The sequence below is a fragment of the Onychomys torridus genome, chromosome 19 (genome assembly GCF_903995425.1).
Source record: "Onychomys torridus chromosome 19, mOncTor1.1, whole genome shotgun sequence".
NCBI lineage: Eukaryota > Metazoa > Chordata > Mammalia > Rodentia > Cricetidae > Onychomys > Onychomys torridus.
The window spans coordinates 26,265,175-26,287,126 of NC_050461.1; the positions used below are offsets into that span (position 1 = coordinate 26,265,175).

The window sequence follows — 21,952 nt, forward strand, 5'->3', positions numbered from 1 at the left end:
AAGTTCAGAAAAGGTTTACTAGCCAAATCAAGAAGTCTGGGCCCCAAAATAGCTTATTTCTAAAAGCTCTCTCCTGCATAATAGCTTATGTTCACTCTACCTGTATTCTCTCTTCAGTGTCAAAACTATCAACCTGACTTCTTTAGTAGGAATGGGCAATCCAAGTTAATAGGAGAGGCCCCCGAAGAAAACGCTGAAAATCTGAGAGGATACAAACAAAGCTGACAGGGAAGACAAACTGTAGTAGCTTCAGCTGCTCTTGGAATGTGGACTTTAAAAGGGCACAGTAATCCAGGATGGTGCTTTTCAAACTTCTATGGTGAGGAATCAATTTCTTTTTTGTTTGAACAAAAATTCTTTCTATTATCTCCCCTTTCTCTATAGAAGATAAGACACACCTAGCACCAAATACTATATATATTTTCCCTAAACATATATATTAACTAGAAAGTTTGATTTAATGAAGTACAGTTAAAAGATTAAGACCATTAATAAAAAAGACTAATTTTAACCGTATACTCTAATCAAATTCCCAATATCACTGTGCTTATATTCTACTGCAATTATTAAGTAAAATAAAAATTGCCTGAATACAATGTGATACCATGACAAATGCTCTGATAACCTAGACAGCTACTAATGAAGACAGGCAGGCACCAGCATTTTACTAGACAAAGGGATGGTTCACCTCTGAGCAGACAGTAATGGCATGAGATTTCATCAGGACATTCAGAAGAACATGCAACTGAAAATGAAAAAGTGTTTGCTTCTGGGCCTTTATGTTTAATATTTTTGTTTGAGGTTGACCAAAAACTTTCATAGCTTTGTACTAAGTTCCTACTTAAAGTATGTATTTTGTCCCTTTTAACTTAATTATCTTCCCTGATAATTGCCTGGAATTCATGCAACTAACATTTTCATCCAAACAATCTTCTCTTTGCAGGGGAAAAGTACTTTGGCAGATTTAAATAACTTAGTATGAGAACAAAAAATACAAAATTTTGATTTGGGAGGAGGGATTACTATATTGGCTATGGGTAAATAATTTAAAAAATAACAAATACATACTACTAGAAAATATTTCTAGAAACCCAAGACATACATGTTTTGTAGATGGCTACAGCTGGCGTCTCTGGGTGTTAAAAATGCTCAATTAATGATAGCATGACTTCCACACAAATGACCATACTCCCACTGGTCGCACGCCTTTAATCCCAGCACTCGGGAGGCAGAGGCAGGAGGATCTCTGTGAGTTCGAGGCCAGCCTGGGCCACAGGGTGAGTTCCAGGACAGGCGTAAAGCTACACAGAGAAACCCTGTCTCGAAAAACAAAACAGAAACAAACAAACAAAAAGTGCATCAGGTACATTATTGTGTACATCTGAGATGAGAGGGTTACAATCATACATATCCTAACAAATATTCAGTAAGATTCTAATATTCATTACATCTAAAATGACACAGTATCTCAAAAATTAAGTAGTCTCCGGTGGTTTTATCAGATATTTTCCCTCTCATTCTAAATCCTAACTATTCCAAATTATGTAGAAGAAAATTAATGAGAGACGATACAAAAGTCTAGCAAATGGCTGAAGAAGAGCACCAGATATAACAGTAAAGAATTTTTATTTTCATTTTCCCCAGTGAACTTTTATTTATTTATTATTTTTTTAATTTTTTAATTTTTTTCAAGACAGGGTTTCTCTGTGTAGTTTTGGTGCTTGCCCTGGATCTCACTCTGTAGACCAGGCTGGCCTCGAACTCACAGAGATCCTCCTGCCTCTGCCTCCTGAGTGCTGGGATTAAAGGCCACCAATGCCCGGCCTGAACATCTATAAATTCTTAACTGTGCTCTTATGAAAAAAAATTAAGTGAATCAGTATCTGTTATCACATAGCTTAGAACTCTTTAAATATATTTTGTATTTGTATAATGACATATTTGAATTATATACTCTATACTTGTATTTCTGGGTAAAATAAACAAGCATTTATCAGTTTATACACAAAGCATTTCCTGTTTAGTTTCACATCCCCACAAAGCCAGTGCCACTGCTTCCTCAGAGAATGAAACGAAGCAGCAACCTAATGCAGTCTGACGTCCTGCCAGCAGAGGGTGCTAGGATAGAACCCCCCCCACACACACACACCCCTACACACACACACACACACACACACACACACACACACACACACACACACACACACGGTATCCATGGATCCACTCACTTACACTGGTTTTCAAAGACGTTGAGATCTGGTAAATTGTCTCCTCTATCAAAACAATTTTAAAGTTTCTGAGTAATAAATGAAACTGTTAGCTGAAACAAGTCCTTAATTATCAAATGAAAAACGAAAAAGTTTCTTACAAGTTTGCTGACTCTTCTCTCACATTATTTCTATTAATCTCTGTCATTTATAGGAAGTTAAAATTGGAAAATATATTTACTACAGAACATTTAGTTTATAAGGTTGGAAGTTATGAAAGACATTAGGATAATAATCCATGTATTAAGGTACCCCTGCATGGAAGTGAGAGGCTGTGATGGAGAGGGGAAGTAGGGGGCTCTGATTTTGTAACAATCATGAAACAGAACATTTATGTTTGATATTAATAGAATGAAAATGTTAGACTGTCTTATAAAAACTTACTTTCTAAACTGGCCAAATAACACAGAACAAAATAAATCATTTTAATGTCATAAAAATTCCTTGTTAGGGGAATTTTCATCTTCATTTATGACACTAAAAATACTTTACAGAAATCCATACAGTGACTATGTACAATCTGTGACAGTTACTTTTTTCATTGAGATGTCAAAATTCCTGACAAGAAACAAATTAAGGAAGGCAGGCTTTATTCTGGTTCAGTTTATGAGGGTACACTCCATCCTGACAAGGAAGGTCTGACAGGAACGGGAGGGTGCATCCCCTCATGGTGAGGGAGGTAAGGCACTGGGAATGGGAGGGTGCAGGCTATCATAAAGGAAGGTGTAACATCAGGAGTGTGAGGGCAGCTCTGCGCACTGCATGCACACTTAGAGAAAGCTATATGTCCTGGTGTTCCACATTCATTCCTTTTTTTTTTTTTTTTTTTTTTTCGAGACAAGGTTTCTCTGTGTAGCTTTGCACCTTTCCTGGAACTCGCTCTGAAGACCAGGCTGGCCTCGAATTCAGAGATCCACCTGCCTCTGCCTCCCACATGCTGGGATTAAATGCGTGCACCACCAGCTTCCTTCCTTTTTTAATACAGTCCAGAACCCCAGGCCATGAAACCGTGCTGCCCACATTAAGGGTGGATCTTCCAACCTCAATGAACCTAATTTTGGCAATCGCTCATGCACATGCCTAGTGATTTGTCTCTGAAATGATTCTAGATCCTGTCAAGTTGGTAATCAATATAACCCAGCATAATGTACCCAAATATTCTTTCTGAAGAAAATATAAATCATTAGCATGGCAATTTACTTTCACTAAGTGTATTTATTTAAATGATAATTGACTAAAGCAAAACTATGGTAATCATGCCATTACAATGCATACAAGCAAAATAAACATTAATATACCCAAAGAACAGGACACAAGAAATAGATGATGTATAATGTAATAACCTAACATCTTACACGAAATAGTTCATTATTTGATGGAGGGCTATGACCACTTTAAGATGCATACTGTTAATTCAAAACTAAAGGAAACCAGTTTCTTTCTCTCTGTCTGTCTCTGTCTCCTCTCTCCCTCTCACTGTGTGTGTGTGTGTGTGTGTGTGTGTGTGTGAATAGAAGTAAAATGTAATCACACTATCTACAATGAGGCAAAAAAAAAAAAAAGAGTAAGAAAAAACAAGCAGAATCCAGATATCAGAAAAAAAATATTAAGATGGTAGACTGAAGGGGCAGGAGAGCAGTTTCCGCTTTTGCAAAGGACCCAGGCTCAGTTTCCAGCACTGACATGGTGGCTTACAATTGTTAATAACTCTAGTTCCAAGGGATCCAATACCCTCTTTTGCCCTCTTGAGAACACCATAAGGTACACATATATACATGTAGGCAAAACACTAATGCAAATAAAAATAACTTTTTAAAAACATGACAGACTGAAACGAAATCCTGTCAGTAACAATGAGCATAAAATAGTACAGATCCACTAATTTAAAGGCAGAATAAGAAGAGTATGCCCCTAGTCTAGCCTGGTATGCAGATCGCTGATCCCAATTTAAGAAACTGAGGCAGAAGTTGTAACAACAACTTCTACACTTCCCTAGGTGACTTGGTAAGACCCCACCTCAAACTTAAAGGTATAAAAAAGGCAAGGGATGTAGTAGCTCAGTGGTAGGTGGATTGCCCAATGTGTCCATGAATTCAGTACCTCAGACCACCAAAAAAGAAAAGTAGTATGATCCTAATTCATGTGGCCTACTATAATCTATGTTCAGTTATATAGCAGGTATACATTAAAGGACAGAAAAGATATAGAAAAAGGTAGGGGTGACTATATCTATATCAGACAAAATAGATTCTTGATTGGATTCCAGACCAGAAAAAGGGATATTAAAATGGTAAGTAATAGAAAAAAACTGAATAATATCCACAGATTAGTTAGAAGTATTGTGTCTCTGGATTTCTTGATCTGTAATTATGCCCTGGCTCTCTGTTACTAGCATGAGTAAAAGTTTTCAGACAGTTGTAAATATTTCAAAATGAAAACCTAAAAATACTTTAAAACTAAAACTTTCTGCTCATTGAAAACCAAGTGTGGAGAGATACAATCCTGTGATCCCAACACTTGGAAGGATAAGGTGGAAGGAATCCCAGTTCAGATGCACTTGCCTACACAGGAAGATCCTATCTCAAATAACAAGAAGACTCAGTGTTGTGATGCTACTAAGAAGAAAACAAGACATGTGTACCAGAGGTTTCACATTTGGGACTCTGAATGAGAAGGTGAAGAAGACAAGAGGACTGAGGAAATAAGGAAAGCAGGCGCTGGGAATCAGCAGAGAGGATGCTGCAGCTAGGAAGCTGCAGCTAGGATTCTGCAGCTAGGATGCTCCAGCTGGCTAGGATGCTCCAGCTAGGAAGCTCCAGCTAGCTAGGATGCTCCAGCTAGGAAGCTCCAGCTAGGAAAGTCCAGCTAGGATGCTCCAGCTAGGATGTTCCAGCTAGGAAGGTCCAGCTAGGAAGCTGCAGCTAGGAAGCTCCAGCTAGGATGTTCCAGCTAGGATGTTCCAGCTAGGATGCTCCAGCTAGGAAGCTGCAGCTAGGATGTTCCAGCTAGGAAGCTCCAGCTAGGATGCTCCAGCTAGGAAGCTGCAGCTAGGATGCTCCAGCTAGGAAGCTGCAGCTAGGATGTTCCAGCTAGGAAGCTCCAGCTAGGATGCTCCAGCTAGGAAGCTGCAGCTAGGATGCTCCAGCTAGGAAGCTCCAGCTAGGAAGCTGCAGCTAGGAAGCTCCAGCTAGGAAGCTCCAGCTAGGAAGCTCCAGCTAGGAAGCTCCAGCTAGGATGCTCCAGCTAGGAAGCTCCAGCTAGGAAGCTCCAGCTAGGAAGCAAGCTGAAACATCCATCAGACAACTCGAACAGAAACAGGATGAAGTCTGCACTTCATCCCTGGCAACCCTCCCATACAGAGGAGAAAAAGTAGATACTGTCTCTTACTTTGCTCAAAAATTAACTGAAGATGAATCAAAGACCTTAATTTAAGACTGTAGAGAGCTGCGTACAGCCGCGCCTCAAAGATGGCGCCGGCTTCTGCCTTCCACCTTCCTGACGGTGAGCGCTCTCTGTGATAAACAACTCCTTAATTGGCTAAGGCTGAGAATCTGGCTTGCTTCCACGCACCTGGACCTATTGGTAGTGCCCACGTGGCGTATCAGGGTTGGCTACCCAGTGATTACTTCAGGCTATGAGCGGGTTTCCCTGGGGTCAGAAGTCAGAAGATTGTTCAAGGTTCCTGAATAAACTGCTGAAAGAAGAGCCTGGTGTCACGTCTTCCTTGCTGGTTGAGGTGGTCGTGGCATAAGACCTGAGACTGAAACTCCTAAGGAAAAATACTTCAAGATACAGGGACAGCCAATGCTCTTCTGCATAGAACATCAGAGGTCTGGGAATTAGCAAAACCTGATGGGTAGGACTGCATTAAATACAAAAGCTCGGCAATGCAAAGGATGAAGTTGTCAGGATGAAAAAACAATCCACAGAACAGAGTGAAATCTCCTCCAGCTATTTATCCATCTGACAGGAGACTGACAATCCAAAACATACACAGAATTCAAAATTATACTTCCTCAAATAAATCAACCACTAAATGAACAAAACAGACAATTTTCAAAATAACTATAAATGGCCAATAAGCACATGGAAGAATATATTCAACATTCTTTACCTGCTAGAAAAATGCAAATCCAAACTACATGGAGACTCCATCTCACCCTAGTAAGAAGAGCTCTCGTCAATTCACAGAAGAGACAAATGCCAATGAGGATCCCCAAAAAGAAAATGTGTACACATTGGTGAGATAGCAACCAGAACAGCCACTATGGAAATCAACAAAGATTCTTCCAGAAACTACAAAGAGATCTAGCACATGATCATCCAGTTGTATGCACCATTCCTGTAGATACACCTTTGGGAGAGAAGTCAACGTACAATAGAGATGCCTGCACACTCATGCCTATTGTAGCATTAGTCACAAGTGTATAAGGAAAAGAAAAATGGTCCACATCTTAATTGTGGTGGCTACATGGGTATATGCATCATCAAAATTCCTTTATACTGCACAATTAAAATGGGTGTTTCTGGCTATACATAATTTATATCTGAATATAAGATATTTCAAAAACCCTTTATAACTCTGATCAATATAACATATTGAAATATTCAGAATGCTATTATTTATCAGAAGGGCCATGTCCTTAGCTTCAGAAATTGGGCCAAAATTTAACTGAAACTTTTCTCAATGTACGTGCCAAGGTTTTGAAGGTGAAGTGTACATCATGAGTAGAAAAGGAGGAATGAACACATTCAGAGAAAATGGTTTTCAGGAGCTGGAGAATGGCTCAGCAGTTGGGAGCACTTCTTATTCTTAATGAGAACACAAGTTCTATTCCCAGCAGCCCATCACAGCCCAGAACCGTCTTCACTCCAGTTTCAGGAGATCTGATGCCCTCTTTTGACCTCTGTGGGCACAGGTACTCACACAACATACATAGAAATGTTTGTAAGAAAAACATTCATACAAAAGAAAAAAATCCTTTTTAGAAAGCGATTTTTAAAAATATACACTCTGTGGGCAGGGTTTTAAAAGCTAAAATTGTCTCATGTTTAATATTATATGAAATCATTCAATAAGTGTTACTCAATATGTAAACCATATTGCTATGAAGTACTTTAAAAAATGTAAAATGAAATCAAGATTAGCAGAAAGTATGCCAAACAAAGAGAATAGTTTTCAAGTATGACAGATCATTATTTTATTGACATTTCTGTTTTAAAAAATAGAGGTAATCTTAGGTAATTTTAAGACTCAAAATAATAATTTGTGTACATTAAAGGTGAACATTATGCTAGAATCTATATATTCATGACCTCATTTGAGATGTATCTAAATATTTAAGGGAGACATAGAAGTTGAAACAGTTGCTTCCTCAAGTCAGACAGAGTAAGTGGAACACAGAGTGAAGATCAATGGTCATGGTACCAGCACTCAGGCGCTTTGCTGCCTCCCAATGGAGCTCCAGTTACAAGACACACACCATTTTTAAACACTTAAAAGGATCAAGTATATTTTTAAAAACAGAGTATCTAACTTTCTTGCAAACATAGTTCTTTGCTATGACATTTTCAAAGCTCCAGGGACTTCTCAAAGCTGTCAATACACAAGAGCTCAATGTGATACTGTCTTAGTCCAGGTTTATGGACCTCAGAATAAGCTTACAACAGAGTACAGAGGTTTTCTCAGAGTGGTTCCTTGGGACAGTAGGAAGAAGGCAGCCTCAAGTCTGTGCAAAGCAGCAGATTTTATGGTCTCTGTAAGGACCATAAAAAAAGCTGGAAATCGTTGTAAGGGGGAAGAAGTACCAGCTCCCAGAATTCCCTGCAACTTTGTTCTCTCATTTATAAGGCTGCTGTGGATCACAGATGGTGGAGACACAGATCTCAAAAAGAAACGGGTTTCAGGAAATCTCTTTCGTGAAGACAGGCACAGGGGAGTCTTTGTGTCCATTTTCTTCTGTTTTTCTTATGTTCTTCAGTTGTTAACTCCTTCTGAATAATTCTCTTGGATTTTAGAGTTTCATATATTTTCTTGACTTTCTAATATTAATTTGATTTATTAAGTCATTGTGTTTTGTTGCATTTTAAAAATGCATTATAATTGAACAATAGTAACTGTACTAAACTTAAAAATTATCTACTTTAATGACGACAGAAAATACTCATTAACTGATTATCTTGTTTAAGAATATATGAAATATTGAAATTAAGGCAAAACTATTCAAGCATGTGCTAATTGTGTTTATGCCTACAACAATCTCCCCGGCAGGAAGCGAGCTTGCTTTATTTATTTATTTATTTAGCTATTCATTTATATATTTTTGCTGTTTAAATGAAACATTAAACCTGGAGAAATGGCCCAGCAGTTGAGAGTACTGACCGTTCTTGCAGAGGATCCAGGTTTGGTCCTAAACACTCAATCGTTGGCTTACAACTCCACTTCCAGGGTATCCAATATCCTCTGCTGGCCTTTGCAGGCACTGTATATACATGGTACATATACATACATACAGCCTGCAACAATTTTTATCTTACCTGAAATCACATGCTGTAGTAAATTCTGCTCCTCCACCCATTGCCCAGCCTTGAACCAGAGCAACGCTTATTAACGGTAGTCTGTATATTAAAGGAAAATGGATGTGAATAATTCTAACCTTAGGGTTCATTTCTATACATCATGTTAAGGTCTTCAACCTTAACATTTCGCAGTGTTAACAACAAGACCCATCAAGGGTAGTGGATCCTTGAGCCTGTGCACCATCAGCAGGAAAGTGGCATGCAGCCAGGCACACAGCAGCTTACACTTGGGCTAAAGGGTTAGCAAACCACCTACCTGAATCACTGCCTGCTTCACAGTGCGAGTACATCCTGCAACTGTCTTCTAAACATGGACCCTATGATATACCTTTAGCACAGGGACTCTCCATGCTATCAATACAGCACAGTCATGGTGGAACTGTCTGCACTACAGTCAGGGTGGGGGGGATTATGGCCATATCTGAAGAGATAACCTGGTCTGAAACACAGAGCTATCAAATCAAGTATTTACAATTCCCATCAAAAGACTTACCAATACTACTTAAATGGCCATAGACTGCGCCTATATATAAGCATTATTTAGTGTTTAAAATAAATCTTACTATTTCTGCTTATAAAGAATGTGTGGGGGACATTGGTAAACACCTTCAATCCCAGCATTTGAGAGGCAGAGACAAGTGGATTTCTAAGAGTACAAGGCCAGACTGGTCTACTTCCTGCACAGCCAGGGCTATATAGTGAGATCTTATCTTAAAAAATAATTAAATTAAAATAAATCATGTCACAACAGTGTGAGAATTCTACCAGATAGATCTAAAATGTTTTCAAAGTATTCATTTTTTATAGGTTCTAACCAAAATGTAAAGCTGTTGGTCTAATGTGACTAAATATTTCCTAATAATTAGCCCTACTTCCAAATAGAAAGGATCACTTAAATGAGAAAATCTTTTTAGCCAGATATGGTGTTAGACACCTGTAATCCAGGCTTCAGAAGATGGAAGCAGGGGAATCAGGAGTTTAAGGCTGGCCTTGACTAACAGTAAAGTTTGTGTGCGGAGGCCAAACTGGGCCACATAATACCCTGCCTCATAAATTAATAAAAGTTACAATTAAAAAAAATCTAGAAAAAGGGGCCAATGGTTCAGTGGGTTAGAATACTTGTTGCTTTTGCAGAGGACCCAGTTTCAATCCCCAGCACCCATATAGCAGCTAATAATCATCCATAACTCCAGTTCAGGGGGTCTGATGCCTTCCTCTGGTCTCTGAAGGTACTAGACACACATGTGGTGCACAATACAGACACCCAGGCAAAACATTCAGACATATAAAGAAAAATATCCTAAAATAAAAAAGTTTTAAACTAGAAAAAATAGTCAAGAACACTAGGAGAAAAGAGGGAGAAACAGTTAAGGCAATGGTACTTAAAACAGTAATGTTACATCTCTATTATTTTTTCCAGACTCTCAGATGATTACCAAAAATACAGAAATGTCTAATTAATAATAAATATGATTTTCTTAGTTTTCATAATTTTAAACTGCTTATAGTTACAAAAAAATCAGAGAGTCAAAGCATGTCAAAATGTACAATCTGAAATGCAGATTTTTTCTTCCCTTTTCCTTTATCTAGATACAAAGTAATCCCGTTTTTGTCAGGAAACTGTAAAAGTATTCGCCAACCCAGTTTTCTCTCATCTGGACGCCGTCCACTTCTCTCCATTGCTACCACCCTCCATCCTGGAGGAATCTTTGCTTGTCACCTCCTCATCAACATCCTTTCTCTGTCTGGTGTCAGCATTTGACTGTCCTTAGAGCTGCTCCCTGTGGTGGCTGGTCATATGGGCACTGTTTCTTAAACTTCTTTCCTTTCTCCTGACTTACAACACTGCTCATCCCGCACTAACATTTCACTCTAATGACATGAAGTCCATCAGTATAGCAGACACAGTTTGAAGCTTGGCTAACTTTTTTCAATGTACAAATAATGGAATAATAAATTACTAATTCTGGTATTTTAAAAATCCTATTTTTAAAAGAAAGATACATTACCTCATAAATCTTGTTAAGGTGTTCTGCATGAACATAGATAAGGCCACTCCATTCTTTAAATTAAACAAAAAAAAAAAAAACACACAAAAATGAGTATATTACATAAATACTTTTAAAATTCAGAGTTTGAAAAGAAACAAAGCCAAATTGTTTGAAAATTGAAGTTTTCATCCCACACTCTGTGAGGCTGAACAGAAGGTGATGCTGTGTGTGTCGCTCTCCCAGAGCTGGAGCTCAGCCCTGCTCAAGGTAAGTCAGACGGTGGCCTGAACTGCTTTTCTCACTGAAGTGGCCCAAGTTCTAAAGAGGGCTTTGAGGAAGGCAGGGCTGACTTGGCATCCTAGTTTGAGATCTAGTCCGTCATGGCGAGGCAGGCACAGCAGCAGGACCACGGGGCTGCTGGGAAGACTGCGTCCTCAGGCGGCAGGCAGGGGTGAATGGTGTGGCTTAGCTTCCTTGCTTTTCATTCAGACCAGCACCCCAGCCTATGGAATAGTGTCATCCACACTTAGGATGCTCTTCCCATCTCAATTCACCTAATCTAGAAAAGCCCTCCCCAAGAATGCACCAAGGTTAATTTCCATAGTAACTCTTCAATCCCATCAAGTTGTCAACCAGGACTGACCATTACAGCTTCCTAGAACAGAGTCAGGCGCTACCTCCAGGAAACCATGTGTAAAAGAAAGGAGTTATGGTGAGCTCTGGGATTTTGCACTCCAAGGCAAAATTCTTAGATTTTTTACAAACTATATATATTCTCATAAGAGCCGTACCTTCTCCAATCCAGTATAATCTGACTTTCAGCCTTGTCCCAAAACACTGTAATACCCTATTTGTCAAACTAATTAAGTTTTCCTTAGCCTATATCACCTACTCCTCAACTTGACACCATTTCCTCACTCAGGTCCTCTCTTTCTAGAAGTTTTCACTCCTGATTGTTGCTTTGACTGCTCTTCTCCAGTTTGCCCCTTGATTCTTCCCACTCGGCAAATCCCCTAAAGCTCTCTCTCTGTTCTTCATTTGAACCCTTTCCTTTCAAAGTTTAAGCCACGCCCACGGTTGGTTCTATGTGAAGCATTAGAACCTACTAGACATGTCCACCTCCTGTTCTTCCCTGGCACTGCGAGTGGGGCCTCAGCCGGAGCACTGGCTAACTCCCAGGAGTAAACGGGCAGTGTGAGTTCTAGCGCCTCCACTTAGGAAGAGTGTGCATGGGAGCAGATCATGGCGGAGAGCTCAGTGCTCTCACCCAGAGGAATCAGGAACACAAACAGGAATTCTGGCTCGCTTACAGAATGGCAGGCAAGGTAGGAATCTGTACGTTCTGTAGGTAACATACATACAGGCTACTTAGTTACTAGAAGAGTTAGTAAAGATCAGCAGGCTTGGAATGTTGTTGCTGCTGCTAATTCCTCTAGTTTACAAAATCCTCATGATCAAGACTTAGTGTGTCTTCTTAGTTCCTCCTCCTTAATGTGCCCAATATTTACTTTCTTTTTTCTAGTTTTATTCCAACTGAGCTAATCTAGACCCGATTATCACTTCATGGATTCACTAGTTAAAAAAAAGAAAACCAGCCTTGCTTACTAACCAGTATTTCTGCATTTAATTTCTTTTTCTTAGATATACTTTCCATCCTGCCACTTGCTAACCCTTCCTGTAGGGTAGCGATTTCCAATCAGCAGCAGAATAAAGTCTGAGATCTTGGAAAAACCAAATCCCACACAATCCTACAGTACATTACTGACATTAACTCCATACCTTCAACTAACAATCTTAACATCAGCCACAACATACCAAAACATCTGGCAATCCTCTAAATATCATCTGCCTAGTATTATATATTATATATAACCACACACACACACACACACACACACACACACACACACACACACACACGTTCTCTATTTTGTCCACACCAGCCCATCAATCCATAGTTGTAGCAGCTTATTCATGTTCTATTTCAAGAAATCCCTGGGTCAAATAATGGGATTCCCTCACAACTTTCCAAATGCCACAACAGTTTCTCTTTTGCGTTTCACAGCACTTTTTTTTTTTTTTTTTAATTCCTGCACCTTAACTACCGTACATATTGTCTCTATAAGATGGGGACTAAGGAATGTAACAATTAAGTCCTCAACAATCTTGGTCTAACAACCCTTAAGGTACTGTTGTTTTTTTAATGCTTGAACTAACTGAGAAGAATACTAATGAAGGAACAATTAATCTGAACTGTGGTGCGAAGATGTGGCGGTGGCAGAAAATGCTAGGCTATGTGATACCTTCCTTGAGGCTGACAGCATACTGCCAATACCAATGGCAATTCTATAACGGAATGAGTGTGTTCTGACCATAATATATTGTAAAACAGAACTTAATACTGGCCCAAAAGACTCAAGGATAAGATTTAATTTGGTGAAGCATGGTAGCACACACCTTAATCTCAACACTTGAGAGGCAGAGGCAGGAGAATCTCTGTGAGTTTCAGGCCAGCCTGGTCTACACAAAAAATGAAGAAGAAGATAGAACAGGAGGAGGGAACAGAAGAAGAATTATTAATTCATCACTCAAAGATACACATTCAAAGACTCATTTATTTCCCTGAGTTGAAGGAGGAAGAGAAGTCAAGGGGCTAGAGACATGACTCGGCAGTTAAGAGCACAGGCTATTCCTCTAGGGACCAGGGTTCAGTTTTCAGCATCCACACTGTAGCACAGCACATCTGTACCTCCCATTGCAGGATCAAACACCCTGTTCTGTCCTCCCTGGACAGCAGGTGATGCACAGGCATCCATGCAGATAAAACACCCATACACATCAAACAAAACTTAGAAAGGAAGGAAGTGGGGAGGGAGGGAGGGAGAGCAAGAAACGAGCACTAGTAGGAGGAAAGAGTCATGGAAAAGACCAACCTGCCAATGTTGGTATAGACAGCGGGAGTACGGACAAAGGTGAGGAGAGCCGCCATAGATGTTTCCTTTTTCTGTACCCTGGGATGCAAGTTCATCTTTTTAGCTCTTCCCAGTAACAACCGTGACAAAGCACGTGCACTACTCACTGTGCACAACGAAACCACGAGCATCGCACTATGCACGTGCAACCATCTTGAGTACAAAAACTCCCATCTGCAAAGTATCTTATTCTATGACCATAAGAACTAGCTTTATGGATGGATGAACTTCTTCCAAATACACTGAAAGACTTTTGGAAAATAAGTATTTTTCTATATATTACTATGGCTAAAATGAAATTGTATAAGAGTAGCAACAAGCCCTAAGCAGTTAGACAGATATGGGGGGAGGGGAGATTGGTTGCTGTAGACATTTAAGCAACAAAGACTCAAACAATTCATTGCCAGTAGAGTAACAAAAGAGGGCAGGGATGAAGGAGGACAGTATCTTCAAGCTAGGTTAAGACTCTGAAGCTTTCTAAGCACCGACCCTCTCCTTGGCTCTTTACATCCACTTGCTATAAAGTAAGCAATTCTGTATTTCCCTATACACTCAAGTTTACCACTGTGGACTTTGATTCCTTACCTCTAAAAGGAGACTTGTTAGGGTCTCCATGGCGTAAAAACCTCCATCTTGTAATTAAATGATATTTCCACCCTTTTTTCTACTTTTTGCTATCCTCCTTTACCTTCAGGGCTAACCCTTGTGTCACATTCATCCATCTCCTGGCTTCCACATCTTCGATTAAGAACCAACTGTGTAATAGGGACAACTGGAGTTCCTTTCCTCAACAGGAAACCAAAGAGTCCAAAAGAAACCAGCTTCTTAAGGGATCAGACATACATGAAAGTAAAAGGTAGGGAAACAGCTTAGGAACACAATATTGCCAATGTTGGCACTGTCATGGGTATGTGAAGGTTTCACTGGCTTTGTCTATTTCTGTGGACATTTGAAAATTTTCTTCAGACTTTTTAATTGGAAAATTACAGTGGCAAAACACCAACATAACTACCCTTTAAAGACAGGTCATTTAGTAATCAGACTAAAGCATTTTATTATATTTAGAGGACAATGTAATCCACTTACTAAATTGTCATATATTTCAGTTACTTCATCATTCCCAGAAAGCAAATTCACCAAACACACAGATGCTGCTGATACATCTGTAACACACACACTCAGCATGCTGGACACAGAAGAGCTTCACTGAGAGAAAACACATTCACAATGTGAGATCACAAAAAGTCTCATTGTCTCAGCTGCAAGTGGTAGATGTATTTGTAAATCAAACTGCAACTCCTGTGAAGCGCCTGAGATTGCTAGGTTCCAAGATTGCAAATTTCATGTTTACACAAACATAATTATTTCTCAGGTGCAGAAGAATACAGACTATCTGGAAAAAAAAAATGGCTCAGGTATTTTATATACATCATTTGTACTTGCCAATTTTAAAATAATCATGTGATAAATATACCCTATACTTTAGAAATGCTATTGTCACTCTGAATATTACCCACAAAGAAGCTGGTATAGTGGCTCATGACTATCAGCCCAGCTCTCAGAAGGTTGGGGCGGGAGGATTTCAGAGACTTTGAATCCAGTCAAGAATACAAAATGTACATAATGAGCTCTAAGAAAGTCTGAGCTACAATAAAACTATACACACACACACACACACACACACACACACACACACACTCACACAATGTGAGGAACTTTCACAGATGGGAGATCTAAGGAATCATGATGACTCCTCAATAGGACTCCAAAGCAGAAAAGGACACACTAGAACTACCAATACCAATAATTTATGGAATTCCTTTTCTCTCTTCTCTTTTACACTACTCTGACATGTAAAAGCAAGTACTTACCTAATGTGCACAACTTGAGATAATCACCAATTCAACTATCAGCACCCATTCACTATGCAGATACACCCATCATTTCTAGTATTTTTCTCCTTTATCATCAGTGTGGAGTGTGTGTGTAAAAAACATTTAACATAAGATCTACCATCTTACAAAAGTTTATGGATATACTATAATATTGCTCTCATTTTAGACACTGTGCTAGAGAACCAATTTCTAGCACTAATTTACCGGTGTAATGGAAACTCTATTTTCCATATTCCCTCCTCACTACCTGTCAACCACTATTTTCCTCCATGCTTCAATCTCACTATTTGAGATCCCACATATGAGATCACAGAGCAGAGAGTCATACGTTGATTCATTCATTGGTGCATGCATTTTTGATGAATCTTTAGATCAAATATGCCAGAACAAAGGGCCTAGGGTACACATATGGAGGATTCTATATTAGTCTTCCCATTTTTTCACAATCTTAAAATTATTCTAAAATTCAATTTTTTTCTTTAGAAATAGTCAATCAAATTAAACAAGAAAGAGACCTGGGAGCACTACTGGAAGGAAGAAGAGCAGCGGGAGCAATACTGAAAGCAAGAGACACTCGTTCTCCAAAAACACCAGCACAACCAAGAGTGCTCCTCTTGGACCACAAGGATGAGGAGTCATTTCTGCACGTCAACCAAAATGTCTTTTATAGATATCCTGTAGGTAAGACCTTAACATTTATTTGTTTTCCTGTATTATTCCCCTTATAAATCTTTACAATTTCTCATAAAAAATAAATAAAACAAAACAAAAACCACTGTTTGAAGGCTATTAGGGAGTACGAATTACAGCAACCACCCCCTGGGATAAAATACGACTTTCTCAGTCTGATGGGAGCAACCACGGCGCACAGCCCACATACTTGCCTCTGGAGTGGAGAGTGCCTTCACAGCATTCAGATCAGATCCTGAGCAAAAAGTATTTTTTGCCCCATGGACAATGAGGCCTTTCCCTTCTGTCCAATTTTCCAATTCAATTACCCTTTCCAAAAGTTGTAGCATCATGACACCTACCAGATGAGAGAATAAAACATGAATGCATGTAATAGACTAATAAAAACAGAAATAGTAAAGTGCCAAGCAAGACCACTAAGACATACACTTTACAAATATTTACTGTATAGCTACCAAATGCCTACTGTGCTATACAATGCAATATACAATCAAGGTATATAAAACAGCCTCTGCCTTAAAATTTTAAATTCATTAGTCTATGTATCTTAAGAAATTGGATAAATGTATTTGGAAAGAAAAATAAGAATGTACCATACAGGTCCTAGACACAGAAAAGTTGGGATATACAATATTGGATTCAGTGATAAAGAAAAATTACCCCTTATGGTAAAGATAGCAGCTCAACAAGTTTTAGGAGCATGAGATGACTGACATTTTATGACATAGAGTCTATAAAAATATAGGGCAAAGTGAGAGTCTAACTCTCTTCCCATCAGGACGAACAAGATTTTAGTTCAGTCTGAAAAGGGCCAATAAATATGTAATAAATTAATGACATGGTTGACAAACTGACATGCCTGAGGGCACACTATGAAAGTGCTTCACAGGTCTACCAGCAGTCAAATCAATGATTTATATATTAGATAGTTATGGCGATATGATTACAAAATCCTATGCAAGCTTCCTTTAACAATAAATTTAAAATCGGAAACAGCAGAGAATGTTACGTGACGTTCTAATGAATGATCTGTATCTATGCACATCTTTGGTTATCTTCCAAGGTCATATCCTCAATATGCTTAATGTTACTTTCCTAGGTAAAAGGAATTAGAAGCCAAACTAAAGATCATAACTGAAAGTCATAACTTCCAGAGAATCTACAGTTTCCAAGCTTTACTACCCAGATCCAATTAAAATATACAAACTTATTTTTGGGAAAAAAAAATTACACAAGGTCAAGAATCACTACTCTGCCATTTTTAAAGTAACCAGTGGTGATGAGGTTCTACAGTAAATGTTAGATCAATGTTATAAACTCACAAGTAACCAATGAAATCATCCTTTCTAAGTATGATCTATTTAAAATGGAAACTTCTCAAGAATATCCTGAGTGCTTGAAAAATATTATTACATGAAAATTATTTACAGTTTGGGAGAAATCAAAGATCCATACATTTAATGTAAAAATAAATCAAAGCAGACAAATATGCATCTTCAATCATACATGACATTTAAGTGCCAAAACAATGAGTGGCCATAAATATAAAAAAGAAAAACTATAGTACTAGTTAATTTTAAACTCACTCTTCTGACTTAGTGCAATAAACCTTAAGAGTTGGAGGAGACCTTACACCCTAATGGGCCGTAGAGTATCTGCTGGGACTATTTTTAAGAAAAGGCATGGCAGGGAGTTCACTCATCTCCCCATCTAAGCTAACAAAACACCAAGACTTAAAGCATCTCTGCTTTTGTTTTTCATATTATGCATCAAACTAATATTCTTCTACATAATTGAATATATGGAGCTACTACCATTAATTACATGCAAATTTTGAACACTTGAACTGTGGGTAGTCAACTGAGATATATACTAAATATATTAACAAGTTTCCAAAATATACTATAAAAATAAAAAGGAAAAAAAAATCTCACATGTAACTTCTTATAGGAATTATTTTTAGTGGAAATATTTTGAAACATATATGTTTGATATACAGAGAATCAAAATATTAGACTGCCTAATCAAAACTTAGTTTCTAAACTAGCCAAATAACATACAACAAAATAAATCTAATACCACAAGGATTTCTTGTTGGGGAAATTTTTTTTTCAAAGATTTATTTATTTATTACATATACCATGTTCTGTCTGCATGTATGTCTACAGGCCAGAAGAGGGCGCCAGATCTCATTACAGATGGTTGTGAGCCACCATGTGGTTGCTGGGAATTGAACTAGTGCTCTTAACTGGTGAGGCATCTCTCCAGCCCCTTGTTGGGGAAATTTTCATCTTCATTTATAACATTAAAATGTACTTTACAGTACATTAATCCATAGAGTGACTGTGTGCAATCTGTGAAGAGTTACTTTTTTCACTGCTATGTCAAAATTCCCGACAAGAAACAAATTAAAGAAAGAAGCCTTTATTCTAGCTCACACTTTACAAGAGTACATGCCATCATGGCAAGGAAGATAGGACGTCAGAACAAGGGTGCATTCCATCATGGTGAGGAAGGATAGGCACTGGGAGCCTATCATAGAGAAGAAGGTATGACATCCGAACAAGGGTGCATTCCATGATGAGAAAGGCAAGGTATCAGGAATGGGAAGGCAGCTCTATTTGATTTTGCTCTCTAAATAGTGGCTGCTTAGAATACTTAACTCTACACACGAATCTCATTTTTATCAAGATTTATATTCATGATTTTAAAAAAATCAACATATGCATAATTACAAAAATATTTCTGGTTCACTTTATAGAAAATTGTTTCTGTGTATATATATTCTATCAGGAATACCGAGACTCTCAAGAATTCTTCCACCGGGACAAGGCAAGAACAACATGGCGGCAGGCTATGACTTGATGTCACTCTTTAGGGAGGCCTCTACCTGAGAAGGCATTCATTTTATTGGGGTTGTTCAGCGTGAGAACGCCAATGCCATTCTGTTTCTTCTGAAGGTCAACGGATCCGCCAGGAAACTGCTCCAGTATCTTTTTTACTTCCTCCTTGTGGAAACCATGAGATGTATTATAAAGCGACACTCCTGTTTGTAACAGTTTCGTCCTTGTAGACAGAGACGTAGTCAAAAGACTTTTTGCCATTTCTAGAAAAGAAAGAAGTATGTAGTTGCCCCAATAAAAAGAGTGTAATTTTTATTTTTCTACTGTTACGTCTGGATTCTCTTTCATTTCCTCTCCAGTGGCCTGTCTTCTTCCCCACAATATCCTTCATATTTTGGGAAGACATCTGGAGCTACCTTTACTCTCTCACAGTCAGAAGGCCACACAGAGCAGGTGTCACGGTTCTGCTGGATCTGCTTCTGCTCCAGGAAAACATAAGATAAGCTCTCAAGATCATACACAAACTCAATTGAGAAGTTGAGTAGCCTACATAGTCAGAAGGAGACCCAATGAGTTTATCATTTTTAAATGGGCTGTGTGTGTGCTCTGTGAAGTTTTGGGTTTGTTCCTGAGTATGATCCAGTATGAAGAGATAATTAAGAAATTAATTAGGAGCAAAAGTTCTGATCTTCCTCACACTGGTCATAACTCCAAACGAAAATGCTAAGAAAGCCTGATCAGGATTTAGATGGCTATTTAAAGAATGCTATTTTTTTCTGCATTTTTATAATGCTTTGTTTAGGAAAAGAACAAGAAATTAATATATAAAATATAGAGTAGAGGCTTAAAAACTATTGGCATTTTAATTGTTATTATAGGTTAGTAGAATCAGTATTTTTTTGTTTGTCTGTTTGGTAAGGGGTCTGCCTACTTTAGATATATTGTCTTGTTCTCCAAGATTTGGCAACTCTAAACGTGATTAGTATTATTGCTATCAGATCATGCCTCCTTACCTTCAAATCACTGAACATTTAAAATATTTATATAATGCACTGCTTTGTTAGAAAGCCTTGATTTGTGAAATGGACACTTTCCCAAGAAAGGCTTCTATTAAGACATGTATCCATTCTTCCAATTCCATATTTTTCTCTTCTTCCTTTATTCTGTGCCTTCCCCAATACTGACCCTTGTTTTGTGTACTCCTTTGAGATTCCTTGTCTGTACCAGAGTAATTCAAAGTACATCTTAAGCTTGCTAGACTCACTGACCCAAACTTTGGGATTCCAATCCTAACAATTTGATAATAGTATATTGTGCATACTTTCACACCAATCCTAAATTCACAAGCTAAAATACACAATGGTCTGGGCTGGAGAAACGGCTCAATGGTTAAAATTGTTTACCTTTCTTCCAGCGAACCTGAGTTTGGTTCCCAGCTGGTAACTCCTGCTCCAGGAGACACAGTCCTCTTCTGACCTCCCACTCATCTGCACATAACCTGGCCACTCCCCCATATGCATTATTAAAAAGAAATCATTTTTAAGGGCACACGATAGCTGTAGTGCTAAGATGATAAGAAGTTAGACATTAGTGAATTAGTGTAGTATCTGAAAATACAAGTAAAGAATTTGAAATTCAGGGGCTACCATGGACTAGACACATACAAACAACCTCTATTTGCTTTACTCCTGGTCACCCGAGGCAATGAAAAGGTTCTGGGGGCAGTTACAATTTTATAAAACTTTCTTCAGTGCAAAAAAAAACTATCCAAACTGTGTCATGCCGGTCCCGCCTTGCTGTCCTACCAGGGAACAGATTATTCCAGCTGAGAAAGCTAACCGTCAAACCACTGGAAAGCTGAAAAGAATACCCCTCTGGCCATCTAGGACCAAAGGTTCTCCTCTCTAATTCTTATATACTAGTTCCTCCATGGAAAGTCCTTTTCTATTTAACACCACGCTGGAATCATTAAATTGTGCTAGAAAATTAACATAACTCCATAGTAAGGAAGGAAGTCAACAACGAAAAATCAGAAGGCATTTTAGACTGAAATATACAATCTGTTTCTCTGGTTTTCAATTTTACACTCCTTAATTCTCGGGTTCCACTACATGCCACCCACACCTTTCCCTACACACAAAACCAAGAAAGTAACTTTCTTGTCCTGAAATCTTGTTTTCTATCGTCTCAAATTTCAGCAAGTATGATGTTACAGTCTTTTGCATTTCCGGCAGTAATTCCAAGTCATCCTCTCTAACTCCCCAGTCTGCATAAAATCCCATCTCCAGTACCAACATCTGTGGTCCCATCAAACACTACTGTAACTACTTCTTTTGACAAATTGTCCTGCTAAACTTAGTTGCCAAGAGGGCATCTGGCGTGCTGAGAATAGTTCCTGGCGAACAGTAATTTCCAATAATGTCCTTAAATTCGTAGGCTTAAGGACCTGACCACAGAGCGAACCCACCATCTATCCGGTTAGTTGTTGTTCTAACTCACCCTGCTGCAACTCTGTCTCTCCACAAGCAGGTAGGTCTGCCTTTCTGGAATGATGATCATTGCTCTGTGCGTATCAGCTAACCATGTGCCAATCAGCTGTCAAGTCATAGTCCAATAAGGTGTCCAAAACCAAAACAAACCATGTTCCTTCTTCCTCCACCTCTGAGATTTCACAATTTCTACCTGTCCCTTCCCCCAAGAAGAATGCGATTTCTC

General features: G+C 38.6%; 1 protein-coding gene across 6 annotated transcripts in view; it reads right to left on the reverse strand.

Moving 5' to 3' along the window:
• Echdc1 (ethylmalonyl-CoA decarboxylase 1) overlaps positions 1–21,952 on the reverse strand; it is a 30,510-nt gene that overhangs the window by 7,740 nt on the left and 818 nt on the right. For 5 of the 6 annotated variants that reach the window (XM_036169121.1, XM_036169117.1, XM_036169122.1 and 2 more), the window contains exons 2-5: positions 19,285–19,500; positions 16,589–16,731; positions 10,856–10,908; positions 8,805–8,885 (exon numbers count right to left, since the gene is read on the reverse strand). In XM_036169121.1, coding sequence (XP_036025014.1) covers positions 8,805–8,885; positions 10,856–10,908; positions 16,589–16,731; positions 19,285–19,498 — 491 coding nt within the window. In that variant the 5' untranslated portion in view covers positions 19,499–19,500. Of the gene's footprint in view, positions 1–8,804; positions 8,886–10,855; positions 10,909–16,588; positions 16,732–19,284; positions 19,501–21,736; position 21,952 lie in introns of those variants that run through there. The other variant, XM_036169120.1, reaches the window with a different exon arrangement.